This window comes from Mytilus edulis, chromosome 1, assembly GCF_963676685.1.
Source record: "Mytilus edulis chromosome 1, xbMytEdul2.2, whole genome shotgun sequence".
In the NCBI taxonomy this organism is placed as follows: Eukaryota; Metazoa; Mollusca; class Bivalvia; order Mytilida; family Mytilidae; genus Mytilus; species Mytilus edulis.
In genome coordinates this window covers 111,243,222-111,264,226 of record NC_092344.1, presented here as the reverse complement: position 1 = coordinate 111,264,226, position 21,005 = coordinate 111,243,222, and the positions used below count along the sequence as shown (strand labels likewise).

General features: G+C 31.4%; 3 protein-coding genes across 3 annotated transcripts in view; 1 reads left to right on the top strand and 2 right to left on the bottom strand.

Annotated features, from left to right (window-relative positions):
- The window catches only part of LOC139498878 (cell death abnormality protein 1-like), a 44,869-nt gene extending 44,000 nt beyond the window's left edge, over positions 1-869 (bottom strand). The window contains exon 1 of the mRNA XM_071287503.1: positions 615-869. Within this exon, the coding sequence (XP_071143604.1) occupies positions 615-660 (46 nt within the window). The 5' untranslated portion in view covers positions 661-869. The remainder of the gene's footprint in view (positions 1-614) is intronic.
- A 5,747-nt stretch (positions 870-6,616) lies between these two features.
- Positions 6,617-7,414, bottom strand: LOC139518222 (profilin-4-like). Its single transcript, XM_071309896.1, has one exon. It carries the CDS (start codon positions 7,340-7,342, stop codon positions 6,866-6,868), a length of 477 nt encoding a protein of 158 aa, XP_071165997.1. The 5' UTR covers positions 7,343-7,414; the 3' UTR covers positions 6,617-6,865.
- Positions 7,415-10,420: 3,006 nt separating this feature from the next.
- LOC139518238 (protein aveugle-like) lies at positions 10,421-20,254 on the top strand. The gene is made up of 6 exons (XM_071309897.1): positions 10,421-10,534; positions 13,405-13,530; positions 13,903-14,068; positions 15,017-15,083; positions 17,711-17,787; positions 18,431-20,254. Exons 2-6 carry the CDS (start codon positions 13,483-13,485, stop codon positions 18,499-18,501), a joined length of 429 nt encoding a protein of 142 aa, XP_071165998.1. The 5' UTR covers positions 10,421-10,534; positions 13,405-13,482; the 3' UTR covers positions 18,502-20,254.
- Positions 20,255-21,005: the final 751 nt, after the last annotated feature.

Sequence of the window (21,005 nt, the reverse complement as noted above, 5' to 3'; positions counted from 1 at the left end):
TCTTTAAAAAATATAGAAATAAAGAAAAAACAAAAGTTTAAAAGTTTATGAAACTCAATACAAATGACTAAAGATTGGAAAATTAGAACCCTATTTAACCGCGAGAGGAATAACGGAAAGTTTGATAGTTCCTGTGTCACTATAAGTGTCCGTCGTTTTGCTTTCAAGTTATGTCATGTAACCATGAGGAAATAAGAAGCAATTGGGGAACTCATATATTCGTGGAAAGATGACGGATTTTTGTTAATTTGTCATCATAAGCAACACTCACTCATAGCTTACTAAACATTTATGGATCTCAAATGTGCCAAAAAAGGTTTTAATTGAAGCATCCTACCAGTCAATTATGAGGAAGTTTTAAAATGAATAATTCTGTGGTATCATAATGTAAAAATTATGTCGGCTGAATGCAATTTAGTGGACATAATGGTGTGGTTTAGCCTGTTGCACAATCCAATTCAATTCATTAACTTTTTTAAATAAGATATTGTTTTACACTAAACTCACTCATATCAACTTAGAACAAATGTTACCAAGAACAATATATTTCCAGATATTAAGGAATATCTAGCAATTTGTTTCTTAAATCAAAGTATTATAGAATTAAAACTTACATAAAAGGAATATGTTTATCACTATAACATTCTGTTTATTGTCCATGTTGATACATATAAAATAGATAGCAACCAGTTATGAATGATTTGACAGGAAATATAATTATAAAAGTGATTTAGCAGGAAATACAAGTTTCGGTTGTATATCTTTGACCATCGCCGCCTCCGTGACCGGGCAAATACTAAGAAAACGGGAAAAACTATATAAATGAGTGTCGTGACCACTACACATATGTCGGGATTCAATCCGGATTTAGTTCAAACTTTTGAAAGAAAACATACATTTGATATCTTACAGACCAAAAGGGCTTATATGACGTTAAAACCTTAATTTTGAATCAATTACAAGATTATAGTATTTATACTAGCGAAAATTTACAAGAAATGTAAAGAAATGTAAATGTAAAGAATTACTAGAAAGTTTTCAATATAAAGTGGGGAAAATAATCTTAAACACAAAAATGAATATTCCTAAATGTGCGCTCCTAGCTGAATTTGGGTGGGAGTCAATAAACAGATTTATGGATAGACAAAGAATTGCATACTACGCTAGATTAAAAAACCTGCCCAATAATCGGCTGTCTAAAATTATCCTAGATGAAATTATACCTGTTAAATGTAATGAATGGAAATATATCGAAAATATCGAAACTATTTTACAGACTGCGGGTCTTGACCATTATGCAAATGGAAACATAAACGTTAACATCTTTAATAAAGGAGTAGGTCCGGTAAGACCCCTTTTTGGCCCCAAAATATAGCAGTTTTACAAATTTGTTAAAATGTAAACGTTTAGTTATTTATTGGACAGTAGAATGTTTCTGCTACATAAATATGGGCTGTTTTTTACAATACAATGCACATATATCGGGTACTAGCACCATTAAGTCATGCTAATTTACTAAAATGTTCACAATTCTAGCATTTTAGTTAAATTTTAGACGGTTTTCGTGTAAAACGAAAGTGGCCGCATTCGTGTTCATCCTTAATATTGAAATGTAAGTTGTATTTTATGATAATACATAACATATATAAAGGTTGAGGATGAACATGGATGCGGCCACTTTCATTTTTGACAAAAACTATCTGAAAAGTGACATTTTTCGGCATATTTGGTAGATTTTTCATATTTAAGCTTGAATCGGATCGTTTTTAATGACTAAATCAGTTAAAATCTTTCACATAAACTAATTGATTCAAATGAAATAGACACTTAAGTGTTTAAAAAGTGGTCAAAATCTTTCGTCAGATGAACCTGAAATTTGAGGCCAAAATCGGTCCTTACCGGACCTACTCCTTTTATGGTAACGAAACTACCAATACTCAACTATGTAATATTTTAGGAAAGAGTAGCCTAAACTTGTACCAATCCTTTGTGGTTGTTAGTCGTAAGCAGCCGTATCTATCAAATGTTGACGATTTCCGCTCAACAAGGCTAAAATTTTTGGCAAGAACGAATTGTCTGCCTATAAATGCAACGCTTCAACGAATGAATCTGACAACAAATAATGAGTGTCAGCTATGTTCCTCAAATGCGATTGAGAATATCTTTCACGTTATGTTAGATTGTCCTTTTTTCTCGGCTATCAGAAAAAGAACAGGTACTAACATACAAGCATGTTTCGAGAATTTAAAAATGGATATCTGTTTTTCAGAGTTACCACCCTTATCACAAATACAGTTCATGATAGGTGATCTGGGCTACTTGTATTCTCCAGACTTAGGTAATAGTTTAGATAAGATCGTTAAAAAATACCTTGTAGACGTAATGAATGATCGTTCTTTTCAAATTGATAAGATTTCCAATGTATAATATCTTGAACTGTGTGTGAACGTTTTTAGTTTTAAGTTTGATTTTTTTAATCTTTTATGGATGAAAGATTTTAAAGTATTTATGCATATGAAATTGTCACTGTAATGTACTTTTACGAAATAACCAATTTATTATGATATTTTAGCGTTAATGTATTTATAAGACTTATAAAGCCTTTTGCAAGTATCTTATATCATTTTAACTACAATCATATAATGTTGTTTGTAAATACTATGATGTGCATGTTTGATGACGCAGGTGTCAGTACCCCGCTGGCGCTTGCCCCCGTTGTAAAGGGGTAGTTTCACAATAAAATATATATAATATATATATACAGACGAGATTTATCATTGACAACATATTTGTTACGTTTGAAGGACGTGTTTTTCAATAGACTGTCGGCATTCCAATGGAAACCAATTATGCCCCTCTTCTTGTCGACTTATTTCTTTATTACTGTGATGCTGCCTTCATGCAGGAACTTTTTTAGGAAGAAAGATAAGAAGTTAGCAATATCCTTTAACTTTACTTTCCACTATATATAGTATAGATGATGTTCTCTCACTAAACTAAATAATTCAAAATTTGGTGACTATGTTGAACGCATCTATTCCATCGAACTAGAGATAAAGGATAAAACAGATACAGTTAAGTCTGTCTCATATCTTGACTTAGATCTAGAATTGACAACGAGGGTCGGTTAAAAAACAAAACTTTAAAACAAATGAGATAATTTCAGCTTCTCAATAGTGAACTTTCCATTTCTATGTATCAACATTCCAGCAGCGCCCTCATATGGAGTATATATCTCGCAATTGATACGATATTCCCACGCTTGTATTTCCTATCATGATTTTCTTGATAAAGGGTTGAAATTGAAATCTTTCCTTCGTAAATCTTACGGACGCCATCACGAGTTGGTTGACCGTTATGGAATAACCGTTTCACCGATGATATCGGATATGTTTCTTATGCTGTAACTACTATCCACTTCCCTTTTCACCACGAATTTGACCTACCGAATTAGACTATTTACCGGGTTTATAATAACATGTGCAACACGACGGGTGCCACGTGTTTTTGGTGGGGTTCATGTTGCTTAGTCTTTAGTTTTCTATGTTTTGCCTAGTGTACTATTTCTTGTTTGTTTGTCATTTTTATTTTTTGACCATGGCGTTGTCAGTTTATTTTAGATCAATGAGTTTGACTGTCCCTCGAGTATCTTTCGACCCTTTTTGAAATCAGATACTGTGGCGCAAATTTGAAAAAGATGACTGACAGATAAATATATTTTGACACAAGACAAGTTTTTGTTGCAAAGATTAGACTTTGAATCATTTCGGTAAAGTATAGTATGCTTATTTTTAAATTTTCATTATAATCCTACCACAGAAAAAAGTTTTCTAAGTTGGTTTTTTTTTCAAATTTGTGCTTTATGAAAAAGAAAAAAGTTTTTTCCAAAATTACAAACCGAATTTTACCAATATAAAATATACACCTCTGCATAACAACTGGTAAAGTTTAATTAGCCTTCTACTTACACTTGAAGTATTTGCGTTAACAATTGACAGACAAACGGACAAAGTGAAAACCTACAGGGCTCCAAAGTATCCTTCATACGGGTATGACTCATCAACAGGCACTACTCGGATTGACTAACTATGATGATTGACTTTATGAAAGGGAACGAATTGGTGCGGGAAAGTACCAGTCTTCTTGTCATATAGGATAAACTTTACAATCGTCCTTTTTTTCCCACATTTGTACTAATATACAATATACATTAAAATGCATCATTACATTATGTATCGAGATAATTGCTCGTAACTACTGTGTTGAAAAACAAATAATCTTTGCAGATTTAAATATTTTTTGTGAACTTATAGTCAACATAAAAATTAATAGGAGTTCGGGTATCAATAATTCAATTTTCTTAACTGCAAGAGAGGTAATATTTTTACTTTATTTTCAATTAAATGTTATGGCAGGGCAATTCATATAAACAAGTATTTTATACCCTTTACTCCGTAACAGTATATTTCTTTCCCTTGGAACTTACACAATTTATTTAATTGATCAAAAATGAAGTGACACACTGTCATTTCTCTTAAAAAGTGCTCTGTCACTGTGATACCACATACATAGATAAGTCAAGTCATTGTGACATATATAGAGTTGCACGTGATAAATGATATAATAATTATAAGATGTAAGGTTTCATCAATTTATACTGTATTATCCCCTGTAAGTTTTGTCAGAGGGTGATATTAATAACGTTCAGCTTATTACTAAGAACATGACAAAGATCCAGCGTGCATAAGGTATATAGTATGAAATTCAAAACAGTGTAGCTGTGGCCATTGATTGACACATTAAAATCATTCATTGACTGGGACAATTTAGGTGAACGTTTGTATGTAACGACCAATGCTCACTATGTACTTTTTAAAGACACTTAAACTATGGGGTCACCAAAGGTTCTCGACACCTAAATAAAGTAATTCGAAAAATTAATCAGAAATAACACGATATTTTGATTTATATCAATTATATAAATCAAAACACAAAGGTTATTCCTGATTAATTTTTCGAATTATTTTATAATTAAAGGCGTTAAGAAACCTTTGTTGACCCCACAGTTTAAATGTCTATCGTAGGTACGTCATGAACAGTGGTTGTTACAGACAAACGTTCACGTAAATTGTCCCAGTCAATGGATGATTTTGATGGGTCAATCAATGGCCACAGCTACACTGTTTTGAATTTCATACTATATACAGTACAGGGGTGTTTAGACTGTTATACGTTATTGAAAACAATAGAAGAGAGGCAAAAACGAAGCGACATTCATAAGTAGAAAATAAACGGACAACGGCAAGGCCAAAAAAGTAAAAAAAGACAACTTGACCAGACAAACAACAATTCACAAAACACAACATAGAAATCTAAAGACCGTGGCTAAACAACATTAACACCCGCAAAAAAGTTGGGGTAATATCAGGTGCTCCGGAAGGGTAACCGATCCAGCTCCACATCTGGCACACGTCGTGTTACTCATGTAAGTAGGAAACCAGTTATGAGTTTAATTCGGTAGGTCCTATTTGCAGGAAAGGGGACAATAATTGTAGTTACATTAATTGGAACATATCTGTTGTCATCTGTGAAACAGATATTACATAACGGTCAGCCAACTCGTGATGGAGTCCGTAAAATGTACGAAGGAATGATTTCAGCTTCACCACTTGGAACTCTTGGTTTGATAACTTTATTGTGAGCAGCAACCCACTAGCAACTTGAGGAAATCCTGATAGGAAATACAAGCCTTTGAATATCGTATCAACTAAACTATGTATGTGGGCGCTGCTGGAATGTTGCTACATAGAACTGGTATGTTCACAATTAGGAAGTGGAAGTCATCTCTTTTGTCGTAAAGTTTTGTTTTCATCCGAGCGTCATTGTCAATTTCTAGATTCAAGTTAAAATATGAGGCTTCGTATCTGTTATATCTTTTAACACAACTTCGATGGGATGGCTCCAAATTTAAAGTGTTTTGTCATTGTGTCGTTGTTTCATTGTCTTTTACTCCAAATCACAATCTCTTGATAGTGGCGTTTAATCTAAGTGCAAAACGAATGCATTTAAATTGACCCTTTTCGTTTATAAAAGTTAAGTCGTGAATCTGACCGTTGAGAGTAATCGTTTATCACGAAAAATTGAAAAAAACGTTGTTGTAATTAAAGATGATAATATGGTCTATTTTAATAAATAACCACAAAATTTTAACGGACCATAATCTCTGTTTACTGGTACATGTATTTGTATTACAATTTACCAATAACGGACCATAATCTCTGTATACTGGTACATGTATTTGTATTACAATTTACCAATCAGCAAAAATTCATTTGTCTAAGCAATATAATATACCAGACATTTAAAAATATCAATTTACTAGATTCTGTATGCATATACACTATTTAATTTCTATTTAATCAATATAAGGGAATACATGGTATCATTTAGATTTCTGTGAAGAAGGCATTAGTGAATTTAGTCTTGTTGTTAATTGTTTGGAATATTGTTGTTGTCAAAATCTTAATATGTATTGGTCTACAGAAATAACAGAATTTAACAAGAACCATAAGTTAGTGTGTGTTGTATATTCATGGAATTTAAATTATAAAGACTATTTATATCAATAAATATTTAATAAAAGTTTAACAATAGAAATACCACAGTTACCAGTCATTGCACATAGATTTATCACATTATACAAAGAAAGACTTTAAATCAAGACGGCAGTGTTTATTCCACATCAGCCGAACAAAATCTCGCTATGGTAGGCAAATCACATTTTAAATGCAGAAGCTGATAAATGCGTGAGCAAAAAAGATGATTGTTAATACTGTTGAAATTAGAAGAAATACTCCGTTTCTCTCTACAATCCTAATCTCTGTAAATAGTCCCCCAACTTCATGATTTCTTCATTACATTTGGAGGACTTGACACCATTCCCATTGGTAGCGATAATCAACATACTAAATGTTTTACACACGGTGCAACCTTTGTCTAATGTCCGAGCGTATATCCCATATTTACCGTCAGCTACTTGTACGTTATAATGATAACCGTCCACGGTGACACCTTTCCTGTAGACAATGTTCGGACATTCCATTCCATCCTTGATATGGTCCAATTCTTCAGCAGAAATTTTGAACTTTTTAGTAGTAACAATTGTTCTGTTATTCTTCCATTCATATATCCCGATCTCACATGGTGTAGATTCTATAAGACTTTCAGTAATATATTCGTTCCACAATTTCAAAAGACACTCTTCTTGTAGACTAGTATTGCCGATTCGGGAAACGTCCATACTGTTGTCATAAGATACGGGAGTTTCACCGACAGTGGCCATTTATAAATCACACATAATATGAAGCTTAAGAATATAGGTATGTTTTGTTGATAATAAATTAAATTGAAATATTTAGAAGCCCATTTAAACTTTTTGAAAGAGTTAATCAGTTGTATTGACGTGCGATCAAAAGAGTAGCTTACCGTAAATGTGTGATAAAACCTGATTAAAGCATGTCACAACTGGACTTGTGTGTGAAAAATGTTTTATTTTCTAAATGCACTCTAATCAAAGTTTAAACAATCCTCAATTATTAATTTCGCTCTTCTTCATGCATTTGTCATGGGAATTGTTGAAAACAAGTAAACAAAATTCGATCGTATTTATAAGTAAAAGATGACGATTGTAAACAAGTCAATGCTTTTCCGTATGTCTGGCCAAGTCATACATCTTGCCAGGAACATATACATTGTTAGATATACGGTTCTAAGATCTGGTTTAGAATTATTCACTGGCTGTTTAGAAATGTAGTTGATAAAAATGGATGTCTGTTGATTAAGTTTATCTCGATTTAACCTTATCTCTATTTATTTATTTATTTATTCACTTATTCGGGTTGAACATGATTATAGTTAAATGTTTTATAAATTATTTCTCAAGTATTTGCAAAATTCATAAAAAAAAATTAGTTCAATATTATCAAGTTTAAGCCAAAATAAGTATGGAAAGATTAGGTATGGCTGGCAAACCTCCAGCGATCGACCTTTTACCATATTCAGAACGAGGATAAAATTATAATGTGATATAAGTATGAATCCGGCATTTTTCTATACCCCCAAACTAACAGCAGCTAGCCCTGACAAGGTTTCAGTTCGCAGGATACATTATTCGGCCTTTATCTGTCTTTGCAGCAGACAATGACCATCGGTATACATCATTGTCGGACAATACAACCGACATATCCGTATGCGATTCTTAGATAATTTACGGTATCTAAATTGAAAGGCAATTATTAAATACCTATATCTTCAATATTTTACTTTCACAACCATTAATTTCCGTTCATTTAATTCAGTATGACAATAGCGGGTACATATTACGTATTGAAATTCAATTTCAATATATAAGCTTATGTCAATGATTTGGTGAAAATAGTTTTATTTATAGGTAAACCTTGTATCGTAAATGCCGAGTATGATCTTTTAAAGCTACTCGTTGGCAATCATACATCTCCTTATTTCTAAAGCAGTGCCTAAATGAGTAGCATCATTATTTTGCATACTGTTTAACTTAATATTACCGACATCATTGAAGATATGAAAGCTATATACCAGAGCAACTGAAGTTAAATTTGTACTCCGTCATATTTCCTTTCGATAGTTAAAATGTTAAAAGAATTCATTGTATATCACTGAGTTATGGGCATTGGTAATCATATTCTATCAGAAATTCTGTGCTTGGTGAATAGTACATGTATGCGCTGTCACTGATATGCTTACAACGTTGCACTATCCTGTTTTCTTTCCTTTTTTTGCCTATTTTCTCTATTCTTTACTTTTTCGTCCAGTTTTCTGTAGTACTGGCCCAGCCGATGATAGAGTCATGTAAGTATTACCTTTTGTGTAAATTCATTAAACTCCATCCATACACTCGGCCGGCCATAACATATGAATTTGTTCTTTGTCATTGAACCTATGTACCTAATATCCTGTATACCTTCAACCATACGACTGTGGAATAACCTTAATGTGTTTACATGCAGTAATGAATATTTGGGTAACCGAAGTTAAAAAATATAAAACTAAATTTAAAAGCTCAAAACATAAGTACCTAATTTGGAAATCGTAAAAGCAACCTCATTTTGACTCAACTTAGATGCTCAGCTCATTTTTTAAGTCAATGTTTAATATTTCAGATATTTGGTGCAAACGATGTCACGCCGGGATGAATCATTGATTCACATAATACGCATATTATTTCCAAATGTCTCAAACTACATGATAATCTATTCTGGTTACCAGGGAACTTTCCTAGGCATAAATCGATTTAAGGCTAGCCCTAAATATTCATGCCTAGGCATGAATAGTTTCATCGGAGGGTTAGCCATAAGTCTAGACATAAATCGTTAGGCTAGCCTTAAATCTGGGACTATTACTATAATAGTCCCAGCTTAAATCAAGAATTTGTATATTTGCTATAAAAAATTCTTGCTAAATGAATTCATGGTTAGGGATCACAGGCAGTCGCTCTCAGAAAAACAAATTCCTATATACTTTTATATTAAAAAAAAATTTCTGAGACGAGTGCCTGTGTTAGTTATGTCCTATTTTCGGTGCAAAATATAGTTAGCATGCATTTTGTGTCCGGGGATGTAGACATGTAGTTATACTTTATTTTGTATTTAATTTTAAGAAAATTGTATCTGATTGAAATTTACATTTGTGTCATTTGTCATTTGGTTATTTGTATTAAATCAAGCCTTTAAACTCATTATTTGTAATTTATCGTTGTGTCCATATGTCCGGACACAAAATGCATGTCAACTATATTTTGCAGGTCCGCGGAACCTTGCCACTAAGATGCTAGTTGTGTTAAAGATATATAACACTTGTCTCTGAAAAAAACCCCACCCAATATTAAGGTAGATGAGAAAGAAAATCAATGATTAACATAATTTTGTTATACATGGTAGAATATCAAAATCGTAGCTACTAGCTGTTACCTGTTACCTATTCTGTATTTTCCACCTTTAGCAGATGAACCACTTCAGTTGGAAAATCCTCTTGAAGTGTAGAATCCCTTATTGTTGAATGTTCACATTTGGATTAAAAACATCTTCTTTATACACTTATACACCGCCACCACAGAGACCAGCGCCCATCAACGCATATACTGTTTTACGAGCAGTTTGTATTCTATCTGGTACAACTTCTTTAACTCCAAATTTAAAATTTATGTCCCTTTTTATTCCTAAGTGGGTAGCATAAGTCGGTGTATTTAACTTTTGATCATTCATATACCAGGAATGTTCTAACTTATCTCCTATTTTCAAGACACAAGATGTCTGGTCATCTAAACTTGCTACTACTATCCGTCGAAAAGATCGTATCCGTTCCGAACTTGCTCCGCAAAACTTCGATTAGTTTTTTCTTCTCAAGTAACTTCCGGTTAGAGGAAAACAAATATTTTGAAAGTGAAAATAGTGTTTTAGGGCAGTTAAAATCAACATTTTATTACAATACCAATTTTAAGGTAAACTTCCAACACTATGTTCTTCGTTTTAATGTGTTCATGCCCTCACATAGATTATTGAAAATAGTAGTTTCCCCTTGTGACATGTCTCAAAAATATATACATTTTTACCTTTAGGCTTTACCTGTTTACAGTTCAGTAAAAGTATTTAGTTTATGTATATTTTTTTACAAAGACAAGTGCCTGTGTTTGCCAAACTGATCATGTAGTATTTTACCTATTTTATTCTAACACGGAACCACAGTAATTTGTTACAATTTGTCGGGTTTACTATCCATACGAAGGTGATTTTTTCTGGGTTCGTATAGATAGTATACCCGGCTAATTGTTACAAATCCCTGTGCACGGACAGTAATTGGTATTTGTGTATTACATTCAGGTGCAGTAAACTGGTAAATGATAGTTTTTGTTGTATACATGTACATATGCATGTACATATGTACCTGGAATTACACACAATGTATAAGGGTTCTCTATTTTGTTGAGTAAAGTAAAGTCTTTGGCTCAATTGGTTAGTGTGCAGCCATTAGATCATGAGATTGAGGGTTTGAACCTTGCATGTATTATCCATGGTCATTTAATGGATTTTCACAATATTGGCTCTGCCAGCATCTACTACATTTGTACTAGTACATGTACACACTGGTCTATGTAAGTGCCTGGTAATTTGATATGGTCATTGGATGACTGTGACGTGTCTGGGTGACCTGTAAGGATCTGGTCAGTGGGTGTTCAAGTGAAAGACTCGATTGTAAAGTAGTGGCCATCTTCTGTGGCTCAATTGGTTTGAACACTGACGTTAGATCACAAGATTGAGAGTTTGAATCTCAATGGAACCATCCATGGAATTTTACAAAAAAATTTTAATGAAGTGTGAACAGGTACATGTGCATGTAGGACACTAGTCCAAATAATTAAAACATCTTGAAAGGCTACTGTAAGTGTGGAAATTATTGCGTATATTTATTATTGCTATTGTTCAAGAATGGAAATGCACAAAAAATAAGAATTTGTTATTGGGATATCAGGAACATTTTTATACAGGTATTTACATGTATAACAGGTATTTGTATGCAAATTCTTATTATTGCAATAGTCACTCACTTATAATTTTTGCATTAATAAAAACCTCTTTATAATTTCTGAATTTACAGTATTCATTTTTTTTTGCTCATAACACCAAAGCCCTTTTTTACAGTGGGACTTTGAGAGAGAATTTCCTTCTCAAATAGGAGACCCAATTTAGCCAAGAAATCTTCAATGATGGCTAGAAATTTTTGCATATTTACAAATTCTTACCTTTTGTGTGCTCTTCAGTGTAATATATTTTCAGAATGTTTCCAAATGTAAATATAAAATAAGATATGATTCCATGCAAGGTAACTTTAAACTACTGCTTGAAGTGTGGTTTACATTTGCCTTCTCAGGGCCTTTTGAAGCTTGTTAAAATATTATAACTGTTTTTGTGGACTGATGTGGGTCTTTTCATTGTCTTTTAATTTTTTAACATGATTTTGTTGATCTCTCTTGGAATGTTTTGTTTGCTTTCTCCCATACAAGTAGATGGTATTATCAGATGATTTTTATGGATTCCCTCAACCATTATATTTGCATTAACCTGAACAAGTAAATTAAAAAAAAATAAAATAATATACCGTATTTATTCTATTTAAAGCCCCCCTTCTAATTAACGCCCCCCCCCCCCCCCCCCTACCGAAAATCGTGCGTTCAGAACTTTTGACTTCTAATAAACGCCCCCATTTTGTAGTTAAAAAATAAAATTGAAACTTAACCATTACAATATTGCAAAGACATCGACCCGGTCACTCAGAAACATGAAACGAAAAATCAATAATGCCCATGTTTTAATCCACTCCGATAATCCAACACAGTGTGTACAAGTTCCAAAAATAGATATGTCAGTTACACAGTACGCTGTTGAAATTATGTTCCATTGATGTGCACGCTTGTTCATTCGAAAATTTTAACAAATTATTTGATGAGGTCACATTACCGATAAACGCTATTCATAGACTATGGAGACAATAAGAAACACGTGTATGTTACTATAGAATTGAGAATGGAAATGGGGAATGTGTCAAAGAGACAACAACCTGACCATAGAAAAAACAACAGCAGAAGGTCACCAACAGGTCTTCAATGTAGCGAGACATTCCCGCACCTGGAGACGTCCTTCAGCTGGCCCCTAAACAATTATATACTAGTTCAGTGATAATGAACGCCATATTAATTTCTGAATTGTACACAAGAAACTAAAATTAAAAAAATTACAAGACTAACAAAGGCCAGAGGCTCCTGACTTGGGACAGGCGCAAACATGCGGCGGGGTTAAACATGTTTATGAGATCTCACCCCTCCCCCTATACCTCTAGCCAATGTAGAAAAGTAAATGCATAACAATACGCACATTTAAAATTCAATTCAAGAGAAGTCCGAGTCTGATGTCAGAAGATGTAACCAAAGAAAATAAACAAAATGACAATAATACATCAATAACAACAGACTACTAGCAGTCAACTGACATGCCAGCTCCAGATTCAATTAAACTGATTGAAAGATTATGATTTCATCATATGAATATCAGGCACAATCCTTCCCGTTAGGGGTTTAGTATCATACCATCATAACATATATGAGAAGAACATAACCCGTGTCATGCCTAGACTGTTTCAACAAAATTCAGATACATTGTAAAGGTCAATGAAGTAAGGTACGAAATTCGTTTCTCTAATTGACGCCCCCCTGTCGGAAATTGTTTTCGCCCCCGGGGCGTTTATTAGAATGGAAATGGGGAATGTGAATTAGAATAAATATGGTACATTTAAAAACAAATGTCTTTTTTTAATTAGATTTGTAGATTGTTGTTACATACATGAAATATTGGAGATAAGTGTCACATATATGGAAAGACGAATAATGGTTAAACTATGGAAGCCGAGATAGATAGAACTACCAAACAGGAACCAAAGATGCATGTATGTATTTCAAATTAATATAGATCTAATCTCAACACAAGCGCTTACAAATGTACAATGAACAACACTTTTACTAGCACCCTGGTCCATCATGCATTTTATAAAAGATAGTCACTGGATTAGCTAAAGAAGGCGATCAGTATTCTTAATTATTCTGTCTTGGTATGATTTTGAGATGGCAAGTTCTTTAAAGTAAACTTTATACAAATGCTTGTTTTATTTTCTTATTTCTAATTTTAAATACAGGAAAAAAATTATTTGAAAATTGTTTACATTGTTTTATGATTACAAAAATAAGCAACTTTCAAATTATTTGCCATTTTAACTTTAGATTTATGTTTTTAATTGTGTTTTTCTTTTAACTTCATTTAGTCCAAAATAAAGGAAACCTCTGGAACTTCAGGGAAAAAAACTAATAAAACCAAAACAAAGCCATTGTATTTTTGGAATAGTTTTGATGTTAATAAGTGGCTGAAAAAATATGGAGGAAAATATTTTGAGCTGTATGGAGATCTTCTTCTTAGTCAAGAAATAACAGGTACACATACTTATATTTAAATTTACATGGTGGAATGAGAATTCCTTAATTTCAAAACTAGTATTCTCAATGAAAGCTTTAAAAATAACGATGAATTTTAATGTCTGACAACAGTACTAGTATACATGTAGGTATACATGTAATTCTGGTAAGAATACGACACTTAAGAAACTAAAACTATCTCACATAGTTGAGAACCCAATGTAATAATGACAGATTCAAATATTTCTAATATATGTTTTTCCTGTTTTTTTGTCTAAATGAGTGATCTAATATTAAAATACATTTTGAATTATCAAATTGCATTTAAAATTTTAAACATAAAATTTGCAATTTTTATCATTTTAATTTCACTTGACCAAATGAACCTTTTGTTACTTTGATTTCTAGAGGACAAGAACAAATGTGTAAGGGTTAAAGGTTAGGGGGTATACCTGCACATTGATATAAGTCACATGAGTAGTTTTTTTGTTTTTACCTGCCTTTGAAAATACAGGTTTACTGTTCCGTTTTAGTCAAGGTTCCATGTTGAAGGCTGTACTTTGACCTATAAATGTTTATTTTTCATACATTGTGACTTGGATGGAGAGGTTCCTGTAATGCTAATGTGCCAAGCTCATTCATGAACTTTTGAAGACTTTTATTTTATTGTAAATTTATACATTTCCCAAGCTTTAGAACAGTTTCTGTGTATTTGTTTTGCTTTAACCCCTTCATCCCATGCAACTGTATCGCACATGAATTGATCACAATGAATGTTATGAAAATAGTTCAGAAACATGGTCTTTCAAGTCTAAACCAAGGGAAAAAATGCTAACGAAGCAATGCAGTTGAAGCATTTGTAGATATGCAAATCATATAAGATTTATAAGTTAGTTTCAGCCCTAGATGAGCCATATACCTCAGCAATTTCACATGTCTTAACTTTGCTTCTTTAATATCTTGTAGGTAGAACATTGATACGAATGAATGATATTAAACTAGAGAGGCTAGGCATAACATCAGCTGATCACAGGTAAAACATTGACTTTCTTTGGTCAAATCACAGGTAAAAAATGATGATTGAGTTAAGTTATAATGATAAAGTAATTATTACACATTATCCAATAAATGGTGAATATCAGTGTAGATTAACAAATATAGACTGTCATCAAAACAGTATATCACAGGGAAAATGTTGATATACAGATTTATTGATTATAGTTGCTGAGCAGCTTTTATATAAATCACAATTCAAGAAAAGGTTAATATAAAGAATTAGTGATATTAAACAAATGTTCTAATATAAACAAACCTCCTCCTGCAAAAAATAAGGTTGAGATACAGCCTAAAATTCTGCTTAAAAGAAGGTCTATCAGAAAAAAGTCCAAACAATCTGTAACTCATCTCTATAGAACTAAAATATCAAAGAAATTATCATAGTTGATATATTTTCATTTAAAGTAAATGAGTTGGATCACATTTGCAATCTTTAACTGATCCTTCCAGAGCTACATACATGTAAACAAATAAAAAAATTTGCATACACTGAAATCAAATCAGTATTTACAGGCATGACAAAAAAAGTATGTGCAAGCTAATTTCATGAAAGTTCAATGAAGGTGTTACAAAGTGTTATAAAATATCTTCAAATTCTGAAAAAAAACAGATGAAACTTTTAACAATGTAACAATATTTTTAAATAAGTGTCTAAGAGATAGTTACAGATAATTGGCTACTTCAAGTCACACATATTAAATCTACAGGATATAAATTACTATTTTTTGTTTCATTATTTTCTGATAAAGATTATTTAGTAAATTTTATGTTTTAGATAAATGACTAGTGAACTTAAACCTAAAAATAGCATATACTTTTAAGGAGAAGTACATGTAATAAGATACTTTTATATAAAATGAATAAATAATTTGTTCTAACAAATACATGTTAAAATCAGTTTAAAAACCAGTTTTTCTGCCAAACATAATATAATAACAAATTCTTTATTTAGTAAGTTACAACAAACTAATAACTAGGCCATAAGTTTTCTGGTTTGAATTGTTTTACATTGTCATTTTGGGGCCTTTTATAGCTGACTATGCGGTATTGGCTTTGCTCATTGTTGAAGGCAGTACGGTGACCTATAGTTGTTAATTTCTGTGTCATTTTGGTCTCTTGTGGAGAGTTGTCTCATTGACAACATCTTTTTATGCCCAATTTATGGGGATGATGTTTTCTTGTCTGTGCGTCCGTCCGTTCATCCGTCTGTCCGTTCATCTGTCCCTCTGTTCGTTCATCCGTCTGTTCCGCTTCAGGTTTAAGTTTTGGTTAAAGTTTTTGGTTGAGGTAGTTTTTGATGAAGTTGAAGTCCAATCAACTTGAAACTTAGTACACATGTCCCTATGGTATGATCTTTCTAATTTAATGCCAAATTAGAGATTTTTCTCCATTTTAACGTTCCACTGAAGATAGAAAATGATAGTGTGGATGGGGCATCCGTGTACTGGGGACACATTCTTGTATTATAATCTTTCATGAGGCACTCACTTCAAATTACAGTACAATCAAAAACGGATATTTACACATATTTAATTTACAGTCAAGCAGTTCAATGTATTATTATAAACATGATAAGAGCTAAAATTGTTCAAGAGGTATAAAAACGAAAAAAAAATCAAAATATACCAATCAAAATAATACATTATGTAAAATCTTATCAGATTAACTATGAATATTATTATCACAAAGGATATAGGGAAAAAGAGAAACCAAAAATATTAAATGCAAAATTTATCATGTTTATTATAAAGAGCAAATGTATATAAAAGGGATTGTTTACACGAATCTCAAACAAGTAACCCCTCCTGTATTGTAACACTTAAAACAATTACATTGTATGTTATAATAGATATAAGATACAGTTAACATAATCAACAAACAATTACTGATTTCCTACCAGATATTGTTACAGGAAATAACATCTCAGGAACACATGTATGATTCATCTGTAAACAAATTAAAGCCACACCTTCTCTTAGGTCATATAGTTTTTTGTAAAATTTGATAAAAAGTTACATCATTCGTTTATGGGCTAGCCTTTTAAAGGTATAATTTTAATTGTTGTAAACTTGACATTTTAGTTCCATGATATAAAAAGTCAACCTTAAAGTCTCTTCTATTTCTCAGACATTTATAGGTCCTCTTTTTCTGGTTCCCCTTTAATCTGCTCACCCTGTTTAATATGAAAGATAAATCAGTTAACTGGTATTGCAAATACAGTGCTGATCAGTAATATTTTGGTCACTATTGCAGACATTTTCTGTTTGGGTTGTCTTGGCAAAGCTCAGAGGTAATGTTCTGTACTCAGATATCTTTTATAATTTTACAGTGATATTTCATCAACAAATTGATTTAGTATAATATAGTTAAAATGTTTTTGCAAACGAGAAGCAAAATTTACCAGAGGGACATCAAACTCAAAATCCAAGTCAAAAATAAACTGACAACACCAAGGCTAAAAAAAAAAAAGACCAACAGTGATAGAATGTAATTAAACATTTATATTTAGTTATCCTTTAATTCTGATATATATATATAATATTATGTCCTTAACATTCTTTTTCCAAGAAAATTATTAGTAATTATATTTATTTTTTGTAACAGGAGAGAGATAATACAACACATTCTGAGACTAAGACTGAAACACGAAGCAATAGACCTAAAAAACTTAGAACAAAAGGGTAATATACAATAATGATATATTTTTAAATCACCTTATTGCCAAATTTGAATTTAGTTGATTTTGGACTTTAAATAATTACAGAAAATCTATAATTATATTTCTTATATGACATTTCTAAAAAGCTTTGAGAACACACCCATTTAAAAAAATATGAATAAATCATATGTCATCTGATCTGCAATGTCATGATTTATTTGGGTTGTTACAATCATACTTCCGCATGGTATAATTTTTATGAATGAGCTACATGAGGTCAATCAGTGTAAATGATATCATTAAACGATGATATAAGAATATAAGCATTCTATGGTTAAATGCTAGAATGTCTCAGAATCCGAAAGTCGTCAAAACAAGGAAACATAAACAACCAATGATAAGAATTTGTTGAAATAAGATGAGAGTATCATTTAACTTTGTTCAAATTGGTTTAAATATAGTGTTGTATTATTTTCAAGCAGGTCACCTATGTCTTTTTCGTCAATAAAGATAGTTTGTTTAATTAAAGGAACAGCAAATAGTTGCCTTCATCTGCTTTGCACTGTATTTTTAGTGATCATGTGGTCATTTATGTAACAAATTCTTTAAAATCCCATGTACACATAAAGTGCTATGTTTAACAATTTAATGCTATTATTTTTCAGGGACAGGATTTGAACTTCGTCTGCCAAATACAAATAGACTACAGCCACCAAAAGTAGATACGCCTAAGTGAAGACTAGAAACGAGTTATTTAAATCATATAATGCAATTTCAGATATGATTATTATTGCCGTTTTGCATTTAAATGTTGTAGATATATTATTTTGAATTCATATTTATAACATATTACCTTGTTTGGTTTAAAGGTTTTTTTTCCAGTAGAAATTCAAGAAAATAAGTAGTAAATGAAAAGTCATTATATATGTGTAATCAATGTGCAATATAGTATGGTTAACCAAAGCATTATAGTCATAATATTGTTTATTTCAAATATATTCAGTTGTAGAGTATAACCTGTGTTCATTTTATACTAAAAATGAACTATATTTTATTTTTTGTCATAGTGACAATTATCTGGTTTTTAAAGGTTAAAAGTAAATTTTGAAAAACAAATGGTATTCTATAAGTAAGATTTCTTTGATATTAAAGTCTATATGAAAATAGAGTACTGAGAAAGAACAATCTAGTCAAAGCATGTATGACACATGTTATAAATGATATTCTTTCAGATCATTCCATGAGTTTAAATTAATATCATCAATCATGCTACTAATAAGTTAAATGGTTCACTGCATTCACAATGACTATCATACTGTGAATTCATTTATTTTGGTGGGCATCAATTGGTGAAAACTTGCATATTCGTTGATATTTGATTTAATGGTTTTGCCATTCCCTGTATACAAAGCCTGTTGAAATTATGATTGTATTTTTGTTGAACATTTAAATTTGAGGTTCATCTGTACCAATGAAAATTGGTATTAAACAAATAATAATGAATCCACAGTACCTCTTTTGTTAGTTTATATGTCAGTCTGATTTAGGGGTGCTTTTGTCATTGAGATGAAGCATAATAATTGTATAAATAACTTTAGATCTGCTCGTCTGCCCTTTTATATTTGTGGATTCTTTTGAATTTTACCATTCTTACCGTAAATTAAATAAGTTTATGAGTTTTATTTATTCAATTCTGGTTTAATCATAATCAATTAATCAAGTTCTTTTAAATATTTGGTAGTATATAACTGCTTTAATCATATATTGGTAATATTGTATCAAATTGTTATTTTATGATAGTGTTGTTTACAATATGTCTAAATATCAACAAGAAAACTTTTCACTCACTTCCAATATTATGTCTTCAATGATAGATAAGAAAGTTATACAGATTTACTTGACCAATTAAAGAAGAAAGAACCACATTTATGAATTAAAGCAGCTGTGCTTTTGATTTAAAATGTATCTATATGAATGATTTCAAACTTACTTATGCAAATTTATCTCATATTCCATCATAGAATTTGAAATTAAAAGTGTATATGAAAAAGAAAAGGTTTCCTTTAGCAAAATATAAACTAAACAAAAACAAGACCTATTTTGCACGACCTTTAAAAAAATTATTATGAAGAAAGGGAGATAACTCAGGAAGTCAACTGGAACTGACATGTTTAGAATATCAGTAAATATACCTGTTTTAATGTTTCTCTTATACATAGACAAAACATTTCTTATCTATATGGAAAAAATATTATGTTGACCAAATGAAATACACCTGGCCTTTTTGCAAGGTTAGTTATGCATTGAGTATGATTTATATCATGAAATATACTTATTATTTTTCTTTTCAATTCAGTTCTTTCTTCTTCTTTTTTTATTTAAATCCATGTTTCATTGTTTTTTCCTTTGAGAAGTTTTGGAAAAATTGAACTAAATTTTTGAAAACACACTAGACAATGTTAGACAATTATTATACATATTTTGAAATATTTATGAAAGTTATGTGGTATATATGGAATGCGCTTTTTATACATTGATTTACTTACTAGATTTTCTAAGGGTATGAAATATCTTTTTCAGTTTACAGTGTTTTCCTTTTTTCACTAAGGTAAGGTGGGTGTTTTAAAAAAATAACTTGCAACCGGGTGGGTTTTTTTTTAAGTGTCCAACCTTTTTTAATTTACTGTGGGTGCACGTGGGGGTCACAGAAATAAAGATTAGTATAATATTCACATTTTATGGAGTTGAACAAACATAAATAGAAGTAATCATATTAATTGTCAAATATTCTTTGATTTTATTTTTTCAAAAATTTATCTCTTTTATCTCTTCTCTCATTTACAATTTTATGCATCAGCATGGATTTAAGGCCTTTCGATCTAGGTTTCTGTTCTATTTCTTGCTTTTGTGCCGTATTTTTGGCACACAGAACAGTAGTATCCTTCCTCTGTGACTATAAGTCATTTGAAGTCTTGCTCATATTTGTCTTCACTTGCGTGTCTTTTCCGTTGTTTGGTTGATTTTTGTTCAATTTCCACAACTTCAACATTACTATCAATTTTATTTAACTTATTTGGTCTAGTATTTTCTTTATCATCATCGTCATCTTCCTTTCTTTCCCCCCGATTGATTAATGAAAGCATTGAAATTTGACGATTGGACGCCATCTTTGTCAATGAAAACAAGGCGGGATTAGTATTCAAATTTTAACGGTACGGAACCAAAAAAAATTCCGATTTT

Bases quoted from the DNA above. Each gene is read 5' to 3' on its own strand.
- LOC139518238 (XM_071309897.1), top strand. From the start codon at position 13,483: ATGGAAGCCGAGATAGATAGAACTACCAAACAGGAACCAAAGATGCAT. The intron at 13,531-13,902 runs GTATGTATTTCA...AACTTCATTTAG, and splicing joins AACAGGAACCAAAGATGCAT to TCCAAAATAAAGGAAACCTC. The intron at 14,069-15,016 runs GTACACATACTT...AATATCTTGTAG, and splicing joins TCTTAGTCAAGAAATAACAG to GTAGAACATTGATACGAATG.
- LOC139518222 (XM_071309896.1), bottom strand. From the start codon at position 7,342: ATGGCCACTGTCGGTGAAACTCCCGTATCTTATGACAACAGTATGGAC.